The sequence below is a fragment of the Pituophis catenifer genome, unplaced genomic scaffold (genome assembly GCF_029215685.1).
Source record: "Pituophis catenifer annectens isolate HBS135680 unplaced genomic scaffold, rPitCat1.0.hap2 SCAF_2, whole genome shotgun sequence".
NCBI lineage: Eukaryota > Metazoa > Chordata > Lepidosauria > Squamata > Colubridae > Pituophis > Pituophis catenifer.
In genome coordinates, this window is record NW_027256882.1 from 294,432,803 (window position 1) to 294,453,510 (window position 20,708).

At 46.6% G+C, this 20,708-nt stretch overlaps 1 protein-coding gene across 1 annotated transcript in view; it reads right to left on the reverse strand.

The window, feature by feature from the left end:
• Positions 1–283: 283 nt before the first annotated feature.
• DNAI1 (dynein axonemal intermediate chain 1) overlaps positions 284–20,708 on the reverse strand; it is a 132,496-nt gene continuing 112,071 nt past the window's right edge. The window contains exon 15 of the mRNA XM_070936022.1: positions 284–565. Coding sequence (XP_070792123.1) covers positions 461–565 — 105 coding nt within the window. The 3' untranslated portion in view covers positions 284–460. The remainder of the gene's footprint in view (positions 566–20,708) is intronic.

Genomic DNA, 20,708 nt, shown 5'->3' on the forward strand with positions numbered 1-20,708 from the left:
CCTTTGGGACAACCATGACCTGGATGATGGAGAATTGACTCAAATTGACATTTGAATCCAAGGAGATTTTTTTAGCGATGAAGAGAGAGAGGGTGGTTGCTCGAAACCTGAGAGCGTGAGAAAGAGAGAAATCTGAGTGTTCAGATCTCCATTTTGCCAAGATCCTTGAACCGAGGGAGGGAAGGGCTGGCAAAGCACAGGGATTGCAAACTGGCTCTTTGTGCAAAATTGGGCCTCCAGGAAAGGAGGACATTTGTGCAGCTGGACGGTGTCAAATCTCCACTTTTATTTTTCTGCATGCAAAACCTTTGAACAAAAAAAATCTTTGTGTTGGAAATGTCTTTCCCGAGGCCCCTTTGGCACAGCCGCCCACCCCTGGCCGTTGTCCCGGACGAAGCGTTCTCACGCCTGGATTCCGGTGCTTCTCTGCCGGGGAGAAGAGGGGCAGGTTGGATGTGGCTCACTTGCTGGTTTTGGGTGCCGGTTCTCTCACCAAATTCAGGAGTTTGTCCAGTTTTGTGATCTCCACTTCGGGCCCTTTCTGGACCTCCTGGCCCTTTTTCTCCTGCAACGAGACAAACAAAAAGTTGTCAGCGTCTCGTTTCCCGTTTGCAAAGACAACAAGGGACGATTGTGCAAAGTTGGCATCACAATGTGTGTGTGTGTGTGTGTTTTGGTCGATGGAGGAAGATAAAGAGGAGGCACCACAACGACAACAGGACTGGATTCAACGTGGTTCACCTGGTTAGGGAACTAACTCCATGGATCGGTTTGTGCAGGACTGCCGAGTGATGAATTGGGCTAAATTGACACAATCGGTGAAACCGCAATAAAGAAGGAGACACAAGAAATGACAGCCAGAATTCTCCAACCTCCAGAAATAACAACAGCCACACATCTAACAACAACAATAGCCACAGCCACACTCTGCCAGGGATTATCCAGCACAGAAGGATGAAAGAATCAATCTAATTTACAAAATTCACTGTAACGATTGCAACCAATTCTACGTGGGATAAACCCCACGTCAATTAAAAACCGGGATCCACAAACACCGGTTGGCAGTCAAAACACCAGGATCCCAAAGCCTTAATTTCCACTCACACTGACACCAAACGGCACCAGTTCGATTGCAACACAAAAATCATCGGCCACTCTACCACCCGCCACGCTCGTGAGTTCATCGAAGCCTCCACAAACCATCCCATCCACAGAGACACTGACTGACAACCAGCCTTCGAGCCCCTCAGAACCCAAATCAACCACACAGCCAACGAGAGATGGCACCGACCCTCAACCAACCCACACGATTCCCCCACCCCACACCAGCACTTCAACTCCCAATGACCCTCACCTGATGTGACCTCCCCATCACAAGACCCTCACCTGACATGATCTCTCCACCACCAGATCTACTGACCACACAAGGCCCTTACAAGCAGAAGAACATTGACACTCATGTTCTCTAAACTCCGCTGAAGATGTTACCTGGCCTGGTAACGAAATGGTCGGAAACCCACCCAGAAGCTCAGAGAACCAACCTCCACCCTCATCCTCCACCTGAGCTACAGGTATTCACCACCATCGCAAACCACAATAAAGGTTAACACCAGCCCAGTTTCCCCCTCTTTCATTCCTACCTGCCCCCCCCCCAGGAGCCATAGCATGTGGAGCAGCTGTTCCATGGAGGCTCCACATCAGGAGGGCTTGTTCAGCCACACGAATCAGCCACACGAATGGATGGGAACTAATCAAGGAGAGAAGCACCCTGGAATTAAGGAGAAACTTCCTAACAGTGAGGACAGTTAATCAGGGAGACAGAAGTTGCCTCCAGAACTGGTCGGTGCTCCATCCCTGGAGGTTTTAAAAAAGAGATTAGACAGCCATTTGTCTGGAATGCTCTGGGGCTGTGATGGTGAACCCATGGCACACGTGCCAGAGGTGGCACACAGAGTCATCTCTGTGGGCATGCGCACTGTCGCCAGTGGCTCTTCTGGTTTCCGGCAGGCTGTCTTTGTGGGCGCCAGCTTTGCTGGCTGAGAAACTTTGGGAGTTGAAGTCCACAAGCCTTAAAGTTGCCAAGGTTGGAGACCCCTGATGTAAAGTATTAGTGCCACTTTATAAAGCCTTAGTGGGGCCACATCTGGAATGCTGCATCCAGTTTTGGTCCCCACATTACAAAAAAGAGGTTGAGACTTTGGAAAAAGTGCAAAGAGCAACTAAGATGATTAAAGGCCTGGAGACTAAAACGTATGAAGAACAGCTGCAGGAATTGGGTTCGGCCAGTCTAGAGAAAAGAGGAACTGGGGGTGACATGATAGCAGTCTTCCAGTATTTGAGGGGCTGCCCCAAAGAGGAGGGAGTCAAGCTATTCTCCAAAGCACCTGAGGGCAGGACAAGAAGCAACGGGTGGAAACTAATCAAGGAGAGAAGCAACCTAGAACTAAGGAGAAACTTCCTGACAATTAGAACAATTAACCAGTGGAACAACTTGCCTGCAGAAGTTGTGAATGCTCCAACACTGGAAGTTTTTAAGAAGAGATTCAATAACCTTTTGTCTGAAGTGGTGTAGGGTTTCCTGCCTAGGCAGGGGGTTGGACTAGAAGACCTCCAAGGTCCTTTCCAGCTCTATTCTGATTGATTGCTGGAAACTAAGCAGCCTTCCTTCCACTGAGTTGCATTCATTACTTCCTGCATTTCTCCAGGCACACACCATCCCTCCTCCTTCCTTCCTTCCTTCCTTCCTTCCTTCCTTCCTTCCTTCCTCCCTCCCTCCCTCCCTCCCTCCCTTCTTCCCAATCCATACCAAAGGTTAGTTTTCAAAATTCAAAAGCTGGAAACTGGACTCAGCCATATCTGAGAGAGGGATGTTATTCTCCCCTTTTGCCATCCTTTTTTCCTCCCAATTCCGCAACATACCCCCGAGGGCAGCCTATTCGGATAATGTGCTCCTCTTGATTACCAGAGCATATAATTTGATGCCACGTGACTGGAGCGGATATGCAGAGACAAAAAAGGAATAGGTTCGCCATCATGGGTATAGGGACTCCTGCCTGAGCAGGGGGTTGGACTAGAAGACCTCTAAGGTCCCTTCTAACTCTTGTTATTCTGTGAAGATGAGATGAACAGCAACCAATTTCTCTGCAACCAATCATCTCCGAGGCCAAGAGCTCCATGAATCCAAGCATTGCTGTAATGGAATGCTAAAACCTCCTCAAAATTCAAGACAAAGGAGTCAGCGTCCTATGGCGGGCTCTTGATTGCAATCAAGGGAAAGCAAAGAATTCTTGAGTCCTCCTCTCCATACACCTCCCTCCCTTCTAGCATTGATGATGTTACCTAGTAGGGTCACGAAATGCCTGTAAGAAAACAACCAAGCCCAGAGAGCACCAAGAACCCCACAGGCCTCCTCCTCCTCCTCTCTATATACACCACTCCCTCCTAGCACTGATAAGGTTACCTATTTGGGTCATGAAACATCTGCAAGAAAACCACCATGCTCAGAAAGCGCCAGGCGCCCCACAGTTCAGTTCAACCCTGAGTTACAAACACTCTCTTCCACCACTAAATGTACAATACGAACATCTTTGCTGTGCAGACCCCCACAGCTTCAGCCCCCTGCCTCACAACGTCTCCCGCCTTTGCCACAGATGGCAACTCACAGGACACGCCCGGGTGAACCGGAAATGCAGCCGATTGGAGAAATGTGCCAGCCAGCGGGAAGCGCTTGGCATCTGTGCAGAGTGATTAGCACACGCTGTTCAATTAATGTGCCAGATATCAAAGACCGGATGACTTTCGGCTCACCCTCTCCCCTTCCCCTCCCCCTTGGCCCTTCCCCTCCCCAGGTTGGCAACGATGGCACGTCCTCACCAGCTCCTACTCAAGGGGAGAGGAAGACTATTTATTATTTATTATTTATTATTTTATTGTTGTTGTTTTAACTGGGTTTTAATTATGTTACCTTTTTATTATTGTATGTTTTAATCTGTGTTCGCCGCCCTGAGTCCTTAGGGAGAAGGGCGGCATGTAAATTTTTGGAAAGAAAGAAAGAAGGAAGGAAGGAAGGAAGGAAGGAAGGAAGAAGGAAGGAAGGAAGGAAGGAAGGAAGGAAGGAAGGAAGGAAGGAAGGAAGGAAGAAAGAAAGAAAGAAAGAAAGAAAGAAAGAAAGAAAGAAAGAAAGAAAGAAAGAAAGAAAGAAAGAAAGAGTGGCTGTGATCTGGGCCCGTTGTGGCTTTATCTGCAGCCTTTTGTGGCTGGTAGGTACTTTAACTTAAACATACAAAGAACGGTTGCAGGAACTGGGTTTTGCTAATCTAGTGCAAAGAAGGACCAGGGGAGATATGATAGCAGTCTTCCAATATTTGAGGGGCTGCCACAAAGAAGAAGAGGGAGGTCAACCTATTCTCCAAAGCACCAGAAGGCAGGACAAGAAGCAAAGCATGGAAACTAATCAAGGAGAGAAGCAACCTGGAATTCAGTGGTGCTATTCAGCCGGTTCTCACCGATTCGGGCAAATCGGTAGTGGCGACCTGCAGGACAGCTATGCTGTTCTATTTAGCCACGTTTTCTAAGCCATGCACATGCATGCAAGTTGCACACGTGAGCAAAGTGCACGCACAGAAGGCATTTTCGGCGCGCGGTGAACCGGTGGTAAAATTACCTTGTTTCCCCGAAAATAAGACATCCCCTGATAATAAGCCCTCCCTGAAAATATTTAAATGCAGAGCTGGAAATCCGGTAAGACGGCAAGAGAAGCCCCATCTTGCTCCCCACGCCCCAAAATAATAAGACCTCCCCGAAAATAAGGCCAAGCACTTATTTCAGGGTTCAAAAAAATATAAGACAGGGCCTTATTTTCGGGGAAACACGCGTCTGCTGGAATTAAGGAGAAACTTCCTAACCAGTGGAACAGAAGTTGCCTTCAGAAGTGGTGGGAGCTTCATCACTGGAGGTTTTTAAGAAGAGACTGGACTGCCATTTGTCAGAGATGGTGTAGGGTCTCCTGCTTGGGTGGGGGTTGGACTAGAAGACCTCCAAGGTCCCTTCCAGCTCTATTCTGATTGATTAAGGGTGGATTGACCTGGATGGAGGTAATGAAGCATCGAGTGAACCGGCCATGCCATTAACATGCAGCCTGTCATTCTGCCTCTGCCTTCCGTCCGCCTTAATGGAGCAGCTATTAAACATCTGGGGCCACTTAATTGTTCCAATGGGGGCTGTTATCCAGCCAAGGGGGCGGACCAGATTTCTGACGCTTGGCTGAGAACACACACGTACACCGAGTCCCAACTGCTCTCTTCTCCTCCTTTCCCGAGGATCTCTTCCTCAGCACGGACAGAGCCTGGCAGCCCCTGGACGTGATCGGCGGCTAATTGGAAAGGGTTTCTGGCCCCGAGCTGCCAAACTGTGAATCCAAAAATTTGCTTTTTTTTTTTCCGCTCCTGGCAACAGCTGAACGAGGGGCGGTTGGGAAAATGCTGGGCTGATCACTCAGCTCCGGCCCTGATCCTCTCTGCTCAGCACACGCTTCTCCTGGACTCGGGCAGATCAAACTGAGCTCCCCAGTTCATCCATCTCTCTTTCTCTCTTTCTCATTCTTTCTCTCTCATTCTTTCTCTTTCTGTTTCTCCCTCTTATTCACTCTTTCCTATTCTCTCTCTCCTGCTTCTCCTTCTCTCTCCTTCTCTTTGTATCTTTGTATCTTTCTCTGTTTCTCCCTGTTCTCTCTTTCATTCTCTCATGTTCTCGCTCTCTGTTTCTCATTCTTTCTCTTTCATTCTTTTTCTTTCTCTCTGCTTCTCATTATTTCTCTCTCTTTCTACCTGTTCTCTTTTATTCTCTCTATCTCTCTCCCATGTTCTCTCTCTACTCTGTTTCTCATTCGTTCCCATTCTCTCTTTCATTCAATCTCTCTGTGTCATTCTTTTGCTCTCTGAATCTCTGGCTCTTTCTCATTCTTTCTCCCCTCTTTCTCTCTCTCTTGTTTTCTCTCTCTTTTTCACTTTCTTTTTCTTTGTCTCTTTCTCTCATTATGGAAACCACCCCCAATCCCTGCTATATTCCCATCCTGCCTTTGTCCCAAGAGTCAAAGACAGACCTCCTCTCTCCAAGACCCCCCCTCCCCAGGGTTGAACTGACCAATTGCCTTGGAATCAGGGTCCCTCCCCTCCCAGATCAAGACCTTCATGTCCCCCCCAATGACCCTTCCATAAATCACAACCAGTCCATGTGGAAATATAATTATCAAGAAGGTTTTTTGTTGTTGTTGTTTATCCTATGTGGTTGACTTGTGCTATGGCCCCCGATTCATCCTCTAATTCAGAAGATCTTCAAAAGAAACGTACAACTGAAACCAGAGTTTTTCCTGTTAGGACGGCTGGATAAAGACCTTGAAAAATAAAATGGATCTTTCTTATTACGTATGCTGATTGCAGCCAGAATTTTTTTATGCGCAAATTGCATACGTCAATTCCCACAGCGGAAGAACGGATGGAAAAAGTGATGGAGCTGGCGGAGAGGGCAAAATTAACTGTTTTAATTAAGGAAAAGAATGTATGTGGTTCTTTTTTCTAGTTGGGGACGGCTTCTAGACTTCGTACTCAAAACAGGCAGAAAAAAATTGAAATTTTGACTTTGGATTCTGATGTTTAGTTGGTTGTTACACCAATGGCTAGTACTTACTAATTATATATATAATTATACTGTAGTGCTCTGTAAGCATTTTTAGAAGATTTTCAGCTGGGATTTTAACCAGGATTTTAAATATTTTAACCAACTTATTTATAATGACGCGGGAAAACACCCGAGATTTTAATTTTTTGCAATTATACTGTATATATATATGTTTCCCTGAAAATAACACCCTGTCTTATATTTTTTTGAACCCCAAAATAAGTGCTTGACTTTATTTTTGGGGAGGTCTTATTATTTTGGGGCGTGTGGAGCAAGACGGGGTTCCTCTTGCCGTCTTACCTGATTTCCAGCTCTGTCTCCCTAACCCTAACCAGAGGAAATGGCAGGGACCAGCTGGGTATGCGTTTAAATATTTTTGGGGAGGGCTTATTTTCAGGGGGGTATTTTAGCGCATGCGCTCAAAAGCCCGATTGGGCTTGCTTCTTTCTTTCTTTCTTTCTTTCTTTCTTTCTTTCTTTCTTTCTTTCTTTCTTTCTTTTTTATTTATTTATTTATTTATTTATTTATTTATTTATTTATTTATTTATTTATCTATCAAATTTCTATACCGCCCTACTCCCGGGGGACGCAGGGCAGTGAACAGCCAAGATAAAATACAGATAATACAAACATTAAAAATCTATTAAAATTATTAAATATTTTGGCCGAAACACAAATTAAAACACCCAATTTATAAAACAAATCAAACGATTTAAAAATTTAAAAGGGAGAGTTAGGCCAGGCCAGCCTGCTGAAATAAAAAAGTTTTGAGAGCACGATGGAAGGTGCGTAGATCCAGGATCCTCCGTATCTCTGGGGGGAGCTCATTCCAGACGGTAGGTGCCCCCACAGAGAAGGCTCTCCCCCTGGGGGCCGCCAGTCGACACTGCTTGGCCGACGGCACCCGGAGGAGCCCCTCTCTATGAGAGTGTACTGGCCGGTGGGAGGCTATTGGTGGTAGCAGGCGGTCCCGTAGATAACCAGGTCCTAAGCCATGGAGCGCTCTAAAGGTGGTAACCAAAACCTTGAAGCGCACCCGGAAGACCACCGGGAGCCAGTGCAGCTCGCTCAGGAGGGGGGTCACATGGGAGCGCCCCGTTGCTCCCATAACCACCCGCGCAGCCGCATTCTGGACCAGCTGGAGCCTCCGGGTGCTCCTCAAGGGGAGCCCCATGTAGAGAGCATTGCAGTAGTCCAGGCGGGACTACTGCAATGTCCCGCCTTATCAGGGGATGTCTTATTTTCAGGGAAACAGGGTATTTTCCCCCTTTCTCCTCTACCCCACGTTTCCTTCCTCCGTCTTTTCCCTTCTCTAGTTATTATCTTTAGCTTCATTTATATTTTATCCTCCTCCTCTTTTAACAACCCCATAATCCCCTGCGGAGTGGAGTCTGAGCAACTGAATGGAGCTGAGGGTTTACTGGCCGGATGCCCTTCCTGTCGCTAATGCAGAGTTTTGTTCGGCAGATACATTCCCATTGTGCCCAGAGAGAGAAATATCTGCCTCTACCTAGGATCAAACTCCCAGCCTCCAGATTATGAGGGGAGATCTCCACCTCTAGGCCACCGCACCACTCCTTCGTTTATATTTTATATTAGGACAAAATTCAACAACATTTATAAAAGGCTTGGCTGCTGCATTGCTGATCCTTGCTTTAACAAGTAAGAGTGAGGTCCCCTCTTCTGACGTGTCCATTTGGAAATGGTCGCTAAAGGGACGGTCGTAAATCGAGGACTACCTGTACTGTGTACGCGCAAGGTGCCAGGTAAATACGATCGGGCTCATCGGAGGTGATCGAAGAGTCAGACTTGGCAGCCTGCATCTGAATCGGGACTGTGAGTGTCCCGCCGGCTACAGGCCCCGGAAGCAAAGCGAGCAGCGCTTCACCTGTGGAAAAGCGACCATAATCTTCTGCGCCAGGCTGAGCGGCGTTAATTTCTGCATTAACTCATTTCTGCAATAAACAGAAGGTGTAAAGGGATCCTCCTTCTCCTCCGTTGCCTCCTCTCTGTAGTAGCTTCATATCCAGTTTAGCTGTAGGGCAGGCTTAGCAAACCCTATTAATTGACTTATCTCGCACAAATCCCCGCCATCTGGTTGGGGCCTTGCTGCTGCTTAACAGATTAACAGAGTTGGAAGGGACCTTGGAGGTCATCTAGTCCAACCCCCCGCCCAAGCAGGAGACCCTACACCATTTCTGACAGATGGCAGCCCAGTCTCTTCTTGAAAGCCTCCAGGGATGAAGCTCCCACAACTTCTGAAGGCAACTTCTGTTCCATGGGTTGATGGTTCTCACTGTCAGGAAATTTCTCCTTATTTCCAGGCTGATTCTCTCCTTGATCAGCTTCCATCCATTATTCCTTGTCTGGCCTTCAGGTGCTTTGGAAAGCAGCTTGGCCCCCTTCCTCCTCTCTGGGGCAGCCCCTCAAATATTGGAAGGCTGCTATCCTGCATCCCCTGGTCCTTCTCTTCACTAGACTAGCCAGGCCCAGTTCCTGCAACCGTTCTTCATATGTTTTAGCTTCCAGTCCCCTCATCATCCCGGTTGCTCTTCTCTGCACTTTTTCTAGAGTCTCAACATCTTTTTTTATAGTGTGGTGACCAAAACTAGATGCAGGACTCTAGGCGTGGTCTTCCTAAGGCTTTATAGAGTGGTATTAGTACCTCACACGATCTTGATTGTATCCCTCTGTGAATGCAATTTAGGATTGCATTGGCTTTTTTGGCTGCCGCCACACACATTGATTCATATTTAATTGTTGCCTATATATGTTTAATCAGGTTAAGCTCCCTGAGTCAACAATGTCTTTTCATGATTCCCATCGGACACCAATCTGGGATCCGGGAAGGGCAAAAGGGATGCCCAGGAATACCTTACACTGGATTAGAGCTTTTGGAAATTGGTTAAAAGAGGGAAAACTGGGTTAATTAAGCTTAAGGCATCCATTGCTGTCCTTTCCCCCATCTTTGGATTGTCCTGAATGACAACAGAATAGTTCGTTTATGGATTGAATAGAATACAGGTAGTCCTTGAGTTACAACAGTTCATTTAGTGACTGTTCGAAGTTACAATGGCACTGGGAAAAGTGACTTTTTTCACACTTACGACCGTTGCAACATCCCCATGGTCACATGATCAAAATTCAGATGCTCGGCCACTGGCTCGTATTTATGACGGTGGCAGCATCCCGGGGGTCACCTGATCCCCTTCTGCGACCTTCTGACAAGCAAAGTCAACGGGGAATCCGGAATCACTTAACAACGAGGTTATTCGTCTAACAACTGCGTTGATTCGCTTAAGAACCGGGAGCAAGAAAGGTTGTAGAACGGGTTGTAAAACTCGCTTAAAGGTTAACTGTCTCACTCAGCAACCAAAATTTTCGGCTCCATTGGGGTCATAAGTTGAGGACCTTACCTGCAAACTAAAAAGCAAAGAAAACAAACTCCCAGGGCAGATGGACAGGACAGCTGGGTCTTTTCCTGCGGTTGTTTTCCTGTGTTTCTATGGTGCGGCTGATGGCATCCTTGGAGGGGGCCAAGTCCCTTTCCCCATCTCTGACCTGAAGCCTTGCCAACATTTTGAACAAGGAGCTGTTTGTCAGTCAAAAGCATCTCCCATCGCCTTGGAGAAGCGAGCAGATGGGAAAACGTTTCACCAAAGAAAGAGAGAAAAGAGCTAGCCAGGGTCCCCCTCCTGATATAGGCCGCTCTCAAATGGTTTCTCCACCCTTAAACCTAGATTTAGTGCCTGCGCAATTCAGATTCTCTTCCATTTAAGCAAGGCGTTATTTCACGCCTAAACCTGGAGCAGGCCGTGTTTCGGTGGCCAGGAGTTATTTGGGGGAAGGTGAGACAGGGTACTAGAATACGGAATGACAAAGGTGGAAGGGAGCTTGGAGGTCTTCTAGTCCAACCCCCTGCTCAAGCAGGAATAGACAGTCAGACAGTCCAACCGACAGACAAATAGATAAATACTGTAGGTAGATAGGTAGGTAGGTAGATACATAGATAGGTAGGTAGGTAGGTAGGTAAAGAGAAAGAGAGAAATTGTAGTTAGATACGTAGGTAGGAAAGTAGGTAGGCAGATTGGTAGTTACGTAGTTACGTAGGTATGTAGGTACGTAGGTAGATGATAGATAGATAGATAGATAGATAGATAGATAGATAGATAGATAGATAGCTGGATGGATGGACGGACGGATAGATAGATAGATAATAGATGATAGAGATAAATAGAGATAGATGATAGATAGATAGATAGATAGATAGATAGATAGATAGATAGATAGATAGATAGATTGATTGATTGATTGATAAGTAGGTAGGTACTGTAGGTAGATAGCTGGAAAGATAGATAGATAGATAGATAGATAGATAGATAGATAGATAGATAGATAGATAGATAGATAGATAGATAGATAGATAGATAGATAGCTGGATGGACGGACGGACGGATAGATAGATAGATAATAGATGATAGAGATAAATAGAGATAGATGATAGATAGATAGTTGATAGATACAGGTAGATGATAGATAGATAGATAGATAGATAGATAGATAGATAGATAGATAGATACTGTAGGTTGTGTACCAAATAAATCTGAGAAAGTATGTTAAGGGCCTTCTTTCTTGGCTATACAAGACCACAATTGAGCCTCAAATTTCTGTTGCTAAGGGAGACGGTTGGTAAGTGAATTTGGCTCCATGTTACGACCTTTCTCACCACAGTTAAGTGAACCACTGCAGTTGTTCAGTGAGTCACACCGTTGTTAAGTGAATCTGGCTTCCCCATCGACTTTGCTTGCCAGAAAGTCGCAAGAGGGGATCAGGTGACCCCGGGGACACTGCGACCGTTGTAAATACTGGCTCAGCTGCCAAGTGTCTGGATTTTTGATCACGTGACCACAGGGAGGCCGCAATGGTCGTTGGTGTGAAACACGGTCCTGAGTCGCTGTTTTCAGCGCCATTATAAGTTCAAATGGTCACTAAATGAACTGTTCTAAGTCGGACATTTGTGCTGGGTGCGCTGAGATCCCGTCACTTGCTTAAAACGATGCTTTTGGGAAGAGGCAACTCCAGTATTAGCATATTAGAATTGTGCCCTAATTCTTTTTGTGCATTGTAGCCCCAGGAATGTACCAAGAATAGAACTTAACTTATACTCCACTGGGCAGCTTCTTCATTCAATCAACTCCTGTTTTATCCGCCGAACTTGCCTCCCCTTCCATTGTTTCAAAAAAATGGATGTTAATTTGGGGCAAATTCACTTTGGCAGGAGAGAGAGCGAGAGAGTGAGAGGGCGAGGGGGAAGGTTCCCTTACAAGCAAGTAACGTGGACCTTGGGTGGGATGTCTGACCCATTTTTTTCTTTCTCCTCCTGCCGGAGAGAGGTTGAGAGGGGCAATAAGGGGTCATCAAGCAGGGGCTGAAACCGGGTGATTTTGAGAAAGGAGACAAATGCAGAGTTGAAGGGGGGGGGGGGCTCCTGTTTTTGCCAGAGCTTGCCTCCAAAAAAGGCAGCAATTAACTAAGTCTCTGCTGGTTCTTTGTAAGGTATCTATCCATCCATCCATCTATCTTCTATCCATCCATCTACTAACCAATCTGTCTGTCTATCTATCCATCCGTCCATCCATCCATCCATCCATCCATCCATCCATCCATCCATCCATCCATCCATCTATCTATCTATCTATCTATCTATCTATCTATCTATCTATCAATAATAATATTTTACTATTTTAATGGCTTGTTTTATTAGAGTTTTCGGCCAATTTATTTAATTGTTTTAAATTGCTTTTAATTTTTATATTGTCATGGTTTTATTTCTGGCTGTACACCGCCCTGAGTCCTTCGGGAGAAGGGCGGTATAGAAATTTAATAAAATAAATAAATATCTATCATCTATCTGTCATCTATCTTCTACCTACCTATCTATCTTCTACCTACCTACCTACCTACCTACCTACCTACCTACCTACCTATCTCTATCATCTCCATCCATCTCTATCTATCTCCATATCTATCTTTATAATCTTTATCTATCGCTATATCTCCCTATCATATCTCTCTCTCCCTCCTTCCCTCTTTCTCTCTCTCTCTCTCTCTCTCTCTCTCACACACACACACACACACACACTTGTATCAGCCCTGTAAGGAGGGTTGGCCTGAGAGACAGAGTGATTGGCCCCAAGCCCCTTAGCCAGCTTGCATACCTAAGGTGGGACTAGAACCCCCTGACTTGGGGTTTCTGCATTGAGCAGGGGTAGGATTGGATGACCTCACTGAGTCTCTGACTCGGTAAAAAGAATGCCGAGGACCCTGAGAGGTGCTTGCGTAACCTGGGGTTGTGTGGCGCAGCCGGTTCTCAGAGCACCAGAAATTCAAAACGTACGACAGAGGAATGAGCCAGCGAGAAACTGCCTGTGATCATTAAAGGACACGCCAGCCATTCATCCTTGTGCTCATTTAACAAGCTCTGGAATGCAAATTTGCCATTTGCTCATCTCGACTAATTACACATATCCAATTGTTGGAGATTAAATAGGGGAAAAAAAAATTACAAAAAGGCTAAAACTCAGCCATGGGGGAAGAGAGAACGCCAGAGGCCTTGCTCTTGCTTCAGAGATAGCCCAGAAAAAAGGAACTAAGAAAGAAAGAAATGAAAAGATTTTAAAACACCCATGGGAGAGAATATTTGCAGCTCGGGGTTAAACGGTGGGGTCCTTAGCGGTTTCTAAGTTTGCTTGTTTTCTTGCAGACGTTTCATGACTCAAACTAGGTAACACCATCAGTGCTAGAAGGGAGGGGGGCTTGGGGGGGAGGAGGAGGACTGTGGAATCCTTGGGGGTCTCTGAGCTTGGTTGTTTTCTTGCAGACGTTTCATTACCCAACTAGTTAACATTATCAGTGCTGGAGGCTGGGTGGGTTGCAAAGTGAAGTGTTGTGGCTCCGTTACCTGAGCCTGTGTCATTGGCAGGAGAGGACTCTGAGAGTGAAGGAGAGGAGTTGGCAAGGCCTCCCTCTCCAGGACCCTCCTCTCTGGCAATGCCTTCGGTGTCCGCTGAAGGTCAGGAGATAGGGCCAGGGCCAAGCACGTCCACGCAGCCACAGGTGGACAGTAATGAGGGAGATGAGTCTTGGCTGGATCCTCGGCAGCGTCGCAAAGATAAGCGCGCGCAACAGAAGAAAGGGCATGCCAGAGATTAAGCTGAGTCACTGGACCACACCCCACAGGGGATATAAGGGGGTGAGGTGGCCATTCAGACTCTGTGACGGACAAAACTAACTACTATCGAGTCACATTGCATCTTTGGAAACAACATTATCGGCCTTGGATTTATTTTACGAAATGGACAATTCTTGACTGTGTGTATTTTGTTTATGAGTAAAGTTCTTGGCAAGCAGCTACTGGGTTGCTGCCAAGCGTCTTATTAGAAGAATTGGTTGTCTGCCAGTTTATTTAACCCCCGGCTGTCTGTTTGTGTGCATGTGTGAGACGGGGACAGAACATGAAGGAGGAGGAGGAGGAGAGGGCTGTGGGGTCCTTGAGGGTCTCTGACTTAGTTGTTTTCTTGCAGACATTTCATGACCGAACTAGGTAATTTAATTTAATTTAATTAATCATATTTCTATGCCGCCCAACTCCCTAGGGACTCTGGTACCATCATCATTCTCTTCAATTGTTTCTGTCAGGTTTCGCTGCTATCTTAAATAAACTTCATTCTCAAACGCAAGGTCTCTAATGAATCTTTTCTTTATTTAAGAATAGAAAGAAAGACATCCCTGAACTCTTTGTGCAGCCAAAACTGGCACCTCCTTCTAAACCCCTCCCTTTCCGTTCTTCAACCCCAATGTCTCATTGGCCATCGTGCAGATCCATCTCTTCGTCCCAAGCACTTTCTATTCACAGGAATTCCCCCCTCCCTCTATCACCCAGGTAACGCTATCTACTAAGGAGCAGGAAACTAGGTAAAAGTTCATCTCAGCATTAAAGCAAAGCTTCTCCCTCTCTCATTCATGTCAGCGCTGGAGGAGATCATAAATTGGAATGCTGACAGTTTCCTTGTTTTATTTTCTGCCATGGATGCTATAATTTTCTCTACCTTCTGTCAACTTCCAAGGATTTGCTTCAATTGTGATTAAGATATAAGTGTGATACACCAGCAAAACAGTTTAATCATATAGTTCAGTGTTTCTCAACTGTGGCAACTTGAAGATGGGGGGGGGGACTTCAACTCCCAGAATTCCCCAGCCAGGCAGAATGGGGAATTCTGGGAGTTGAAGTCCCCGTCCCCCCATCTTCAAGTTGCCAAGGTTGAGAAACACAGATATAGTCGATATTTTAAATTCGGTTTGAGATGCGAGTCTGTGAGGAGTAAATATTTCAAAACTGAAATAAAGTTCGCTTTTGAATCTGTAACTGGAACCTTCCCTGCCTGTGGGGCCTGTTGTTTTGAAGGAAATATTGGCAGAGCCCACAAGAAAGGCCTTCATTCATAGGCCCTGAGGCCGATTTTGCCTGAGGTGACAAAATGAACACACACACACAAAAACACACGTAAACACAACAGGGTTTCAGACAAGAGTAGCAGGTCTATTTGCCCCGAGGCCAAAACATACTCGATTCCCTGAGGCCCGGAGACTGGCAAACATTGGTAAGGAGATGGCAGTTAAAATGTACAAAACCATCACAAGTCCCGTTTCGTGGTGAGAAAGCAGATTTCCGAAGAGAATAGAGCTGGAAGGGACCTTGGAGGTCTTCTAGTCCAGCCCTCTGTTCAAGCTGTACACCGGCCTATACCATTTCAACAGTAACAGAGTCGGAAGGCACCTTGGAGGTCATCTAGTCCAACCCCGAGCTCACGCAGGAGACCTATACTAGGGATTTGAACCGCCGAATTTCCGATCTCAGCCGCTGAGCCACTTAGCCAGGCTAGGCTAGGTGTATCGTCCAATCTCTTCAAAACCACCAGTGATGGTTTTGTACATTTTACAAAACCACCCACAACTTCTGAAGGCAAACCGTCCCACTGTTTAATAAACAGAATACCAGAGCTGGGAGGGACCTTGGAGGTCTTCTAGTCCAACCCCCTGCTCAAGCAAGAGACCCTCTATCATTTCAGACAGGTGGCTGTCCAGTTTCTTCTTAAAAACCTCCAGTGATGGAGCACCCACAACTTCTGGTGGCAAGCAGTTCCACAGGTTAATTGTTCTCACTGTCAGGAAGTTTCTCCTTCGTTCCAGGTTGCTTCTCTCCTTGATGAGTTTCCATCCGTTGCTTCTTGTCCTGCCTTCTGGTGCTTTGGAGAATAGGTTGACCCCCCTCTTTTTTGTGGCAGCCCCTCAAATATTAGAAGATTGTTATCATGTCTCTCCTAGTCCTTCTTTTCTCTAGATCAGCTGCTTAATTCCCTTCTACCAGGAGCTTCTGCTTTATAGGAGGAGACCTCTGAAGGACAATCATAGGACATCCTCTCTTTAATGGTGACTCCTTCAGAGAGAGTCTTCTCAAGCTCCAGTGGCACCAGTCTTGGGCTGTGGTGAGCTATGGGCAGAGCTGCACGCCCGTAACCTCTCAGGAATGACACTACAGGTAGCCTTCAATTTATAAGCATTCGTTTAGTGACGGTTCAAAGTTACAACAGCTTTGAGAAATTACCAACCCAGCTAACATCATCAGTGCTGCAAGGGAGCGGGGTTTTCTCTCTGCTCTTTTGACCTTATAATACATCGTCTCTAGCAGCCAACACCCAGATAAGCAGGGATTAACTCCAGACAAATAACCAAGCAGACAGCCCTACTCAAGGAAGCACGGAGAAGAAATCCACAGTCCCACCAATATTGATAGGACAAACCATGATATATAATGACAGAAAACCTCATTCCCTTCTAGCACTGATGACGTTACCTAGTTGGGTCATGAAACGTCTGCAAGAAAACTCACAGAGCATAAAAAAACCCACAGTCCTCCTCCTTCTCCTTCTCCTCCTCCCCACTGTTGTGACTCCGACCCCCCGAGCCTGTCTTATCAGAGGGAGAAGACTCCGAAAGTGAAGGAGAGGAGTTGGCAAGGCCTCCCTCTCCAGGACCCTCCTCTCTGGCAATGCCTCAGGTGTCCTCCGAAGGCCAAGAGATAGGCCAGGGGCCAGGCACTTCGGAGCAGCCACAGTTGGACAGCGATGGAGATGAGTCTTGGCTGGACCCCCGACAGCGTCGCAGAGATAAGCGCGCACAGCAGAGGAAGAGGCGTGCCAGAGATTAAGCTGAGTCACTGAACCACACCCCACAGGGGATAAAAGGGGGTGTGGTGGCCAGTCAAGCCTTGTGACGAACAAAACTGAAAGCTAGCAAGTCATTCTGCATTTCTGGAACTTTGTTATATGCTCTGCTTGGATTGATTTTTGGACTGGACTTGACTATTCTTTGGCTTTTGTGGACTTACTTTGATGTTTCGGACGGAGGAGAAAAACCTCCCTTTGTAAGTAAAAACTTTTGGCAAGCAGCCACTGGGCTGCTGCCAATTCTGTTATCAAAGGAAATTCTTGTCTGCTGGTTTATTTTAACTCTTGGTCGACTGCTGGTGTGCGTGTGTGAGACGGGGACAGAACACCCACAAACCCTTCACCCTTAGCACTGATGATGTTACCTAATTGGGTCATGAAATGTCTGCATGAAAACAACTAAGCTCAGAGAGCACCAAGGGCCCCACAGTCCTCCTCCTACTGCTCCGGCTCCTCCTCAGAAACCCTTCACCCTTAGCACTGATGATGTTGCCTGGTTGGGTCATGAAACGTCTGCAAGAAAACCACCAAGCTCAAAGAATATGGAAACCCCCCCAGTCCTTCTCCTCCTCCACCTCCCTTTCTCCTTCTCCCCTCCATTAACCAGCCTCCCTTCTAGCACTGATGATGTTACCTGGTTGGGCCATGAAATGTTTGCAAGAAAAGCTCAGGGAGCATGAAGGACCCCAATCTAAAGAGTCTTCAGTAAACTCCCTCACCTGAGTTTGACAAGAGAACTTGGTCTGTGCTGAGAAACAACTCTAGAGTCTGGATCAAAGGCTGGGAATGACCAGGAACCCCACGAAGAGGTCCTCATCGTGCCTTGTCCTGATGGACAGGTCAACCTGATTCTTCCGGGTCAAGCTTCCTCCTTTTGGTTCACCCCTGCGATTTCCAAATAGCCCAGTTTGCACTCAAAGATAGTCTTAGGGCTAATTCATTGTTGCTCATTATATTTATAGCTTTTTCATCGCGGCTCGATGGGGTTGTGAGTCACACGAGAATGAGCCAGAGTGATATGAGCAATATAAATCTCTCTCCAAGAAGGAGATGCCAAATTGCTCAGAGAGCTGTTGGCAAAATAGAGTCAAGAACTCTATTGCATGATTGCAATCGGGCATTAATCCAGGTAATGACGGTGAAGGATGCTTGTTGACCCCTTCGACAGGTGAAGTTAGAATTACCTTCATCTACTCCAAGGAAGACATTTCGGGATAATGCACAGTTAAGCTGTGGCTCTTCCTTGGAAGGAGGCAGATTAGATTGCTAACACTGTTCTTCCTTGACTGAAGCCCAGATAGATGCTCTGAAGTTTTAGAACAGGGGTCTCCAACCTGGGCGACTTTAAGACATATGGACTTCAACTCCCAGAATTCCCCAGCCAGCATGGGTGGCTGGGGAATTCTGGGAGTTGAAGTCCCCACGTCTTAAAGTCAGCAAGTTTGGGGACCCCTGTTTTAGAATCAGAACAGAGCTGGAAGGGACCTTGGAGGTCTTCTAGTCCAGCCCCCTGCTCAAGCAGGAGAACCTATACCATTTCAGACAAGTGGCCGTCCAGTCTCTTCTTAAAAACTTCCAGTGATGAAGCATCCACAACTTCTGGTGGCAAGCTGTTCCACTGGTGAATTGTTCTCCATGTTAAGAAGTTTCTCCTTAATTCCAGGTTGCTTCTCTCCTTGATTAGTTTCCACCCATTGCTTCTTGTCCTGCCTTCTGGTGCTTTGAAGAATAGGTGGACCCCCTCTTCTTTGGGGCAGCCCCTCAAATATTGGAATATTGCTATCATGCCCCCCCACCCCAATCCTTCTTTTCTCTAGACTGGCCAAACCCAAATCCTGCAACCGTTCTTTATACATTTTAGTCTCCAGGCCTTTAATCATCTTAGTTGCTCTTCTCTGCATTTTTTTCAAAGTCTCAACATCTTTTTTGTAATGTGGTGACCAAAACTGGAAGCAGCATTCCAGGTGTGGCCTCACAACAGAAACAGACCGTGGAGTGGGTGCGTGGGGGTCTCTAACAAGGCTTGGAGCTCGAAGCACATAGCGCTTATAAGTGGCATCCTGAAGGACGGGAAGTGAGCTTCCTATAATCTTCTCCACTGTCCTCACCACTCTCTCTAGGGACTTTCTATCTGCTGCCACCAAACCAAACAGGGATGCGGTTTGTTAAAATGCTCTCAATTGTGCCTCTGTAAAAAGTGGCCAGGACAGAAGGAGAAAGATGTGCTCTCCTCATCCGACGCAAGAAGTGCAGATGCTGGTTTGCAGGCTTCACTAAGGATGACGGGTGGAGAGACCAATTCACATTGTTGGTTATCTGCACCAGTGGTGGGTTTCAGCCAGTCCTCTCCGGATCGCGCGAACCGGTTAACGGCAACTGCGGGAGGCTCTGCCCACCGTATGTAATGCGCAACTACTCCGCATGTGCACAGGTGGCGCGTGCACTCACATTTACAAACCGGTAGGGAAGGTAAGTGAATTCCACCTCTGATTTGCACCCCCCACACCATCTCTGCCCAGCATCTTTCTGGACCAGCCGTGTAGAGAATGTCAGCCGCTGAGTTGGCTGGATCAAGATTCCTTCTCCCCCCCCCCCAAGTGTTAATAGGGTTCCATCAGCTCCCCTTTTTCATAATTTATAATCCAATTATAATTGAAGTGTAATTACAATTTCTTTATGCGTTTTAACCTGTATGTAAGTACCGGTAATCCTCAACTTACAACAGTTCACAGTTTGTAATCATTGGAAGTGACAATAGCCCCGAAAAATGTGACTTAGGACCGTTTTCCACACTTACGACCGTTGCACCCTTCCCCGCGGTCACGCCATTTACATTCGGAGGCTTGACAACTGGTTCATACTTAACGACGGTCGCAGCGCCCCGGAGTCACATGATCCCCTTTTGCGACCTTCTGAGCAGCAAAGTCAATGGGGGAAGCCAAATCCGCTTAACGACCGTGTTGCTAATTTCACAAACTGCAGGGATTCGCTTAACAAACGTGGCAAGGAAAGCCGTCAAATGGGACAAACTCACTTAGCAAACGTTTCGCTTAGCAACATATATTTGGGGCCTCCATTGTGGTTGTAAGTCGAGGACTATCTGTATTTTCCAAAACCATCCCAAATCTAGGTATGTTCATTCCATTCTGATGAGCTTCCCTGATTTTTCCACTGCAAAACTCTTTTTTAGGATAAGACGAGAGAGAAGAAAGGAATCCGTCTGTCCGTCATGGCTGGAAGCTTCTAGCTGCTCTTTGGCGGTCTCAAATTTGACTCTCTTTTTACCCCCCCCCCCCCGTTCCCTGTCATGGCCTTGAATGGTGACACAATGCTCACCCACCCAATGCTTCTCACCTGAAGGTGAGGAGGACTATTTTAGCATCCTTAGTGCCAAAATGCAAGAGGTCTTCAGCTGCAATTGGACCACATCTGATGGACAAGGATGAAGGTAGCTCCTGTCCAAGTCCATTAGTGAAGGTTCAATTAAAATGATATTCCTGAGCCCAGCAATCTTCTCAACTAATGGTCAGCACCTGCTAAGAGTTAGATAAGAGTCAACGCCACTTAACTCGCTTGTGACTACGTGGGGATTCTAGCAGAGGTGAAATCTACTTACCTACCTTACCGGTTCGGAAGTGCACATGCCGTGCTCGCGTGCTCGCTTCACTCGCGCGTATCACATTTTTTTTTTTTTATTTTTTATTTTATATTGGATTTCTATACCGCCCTTCTCCCTGAGGACTCAGG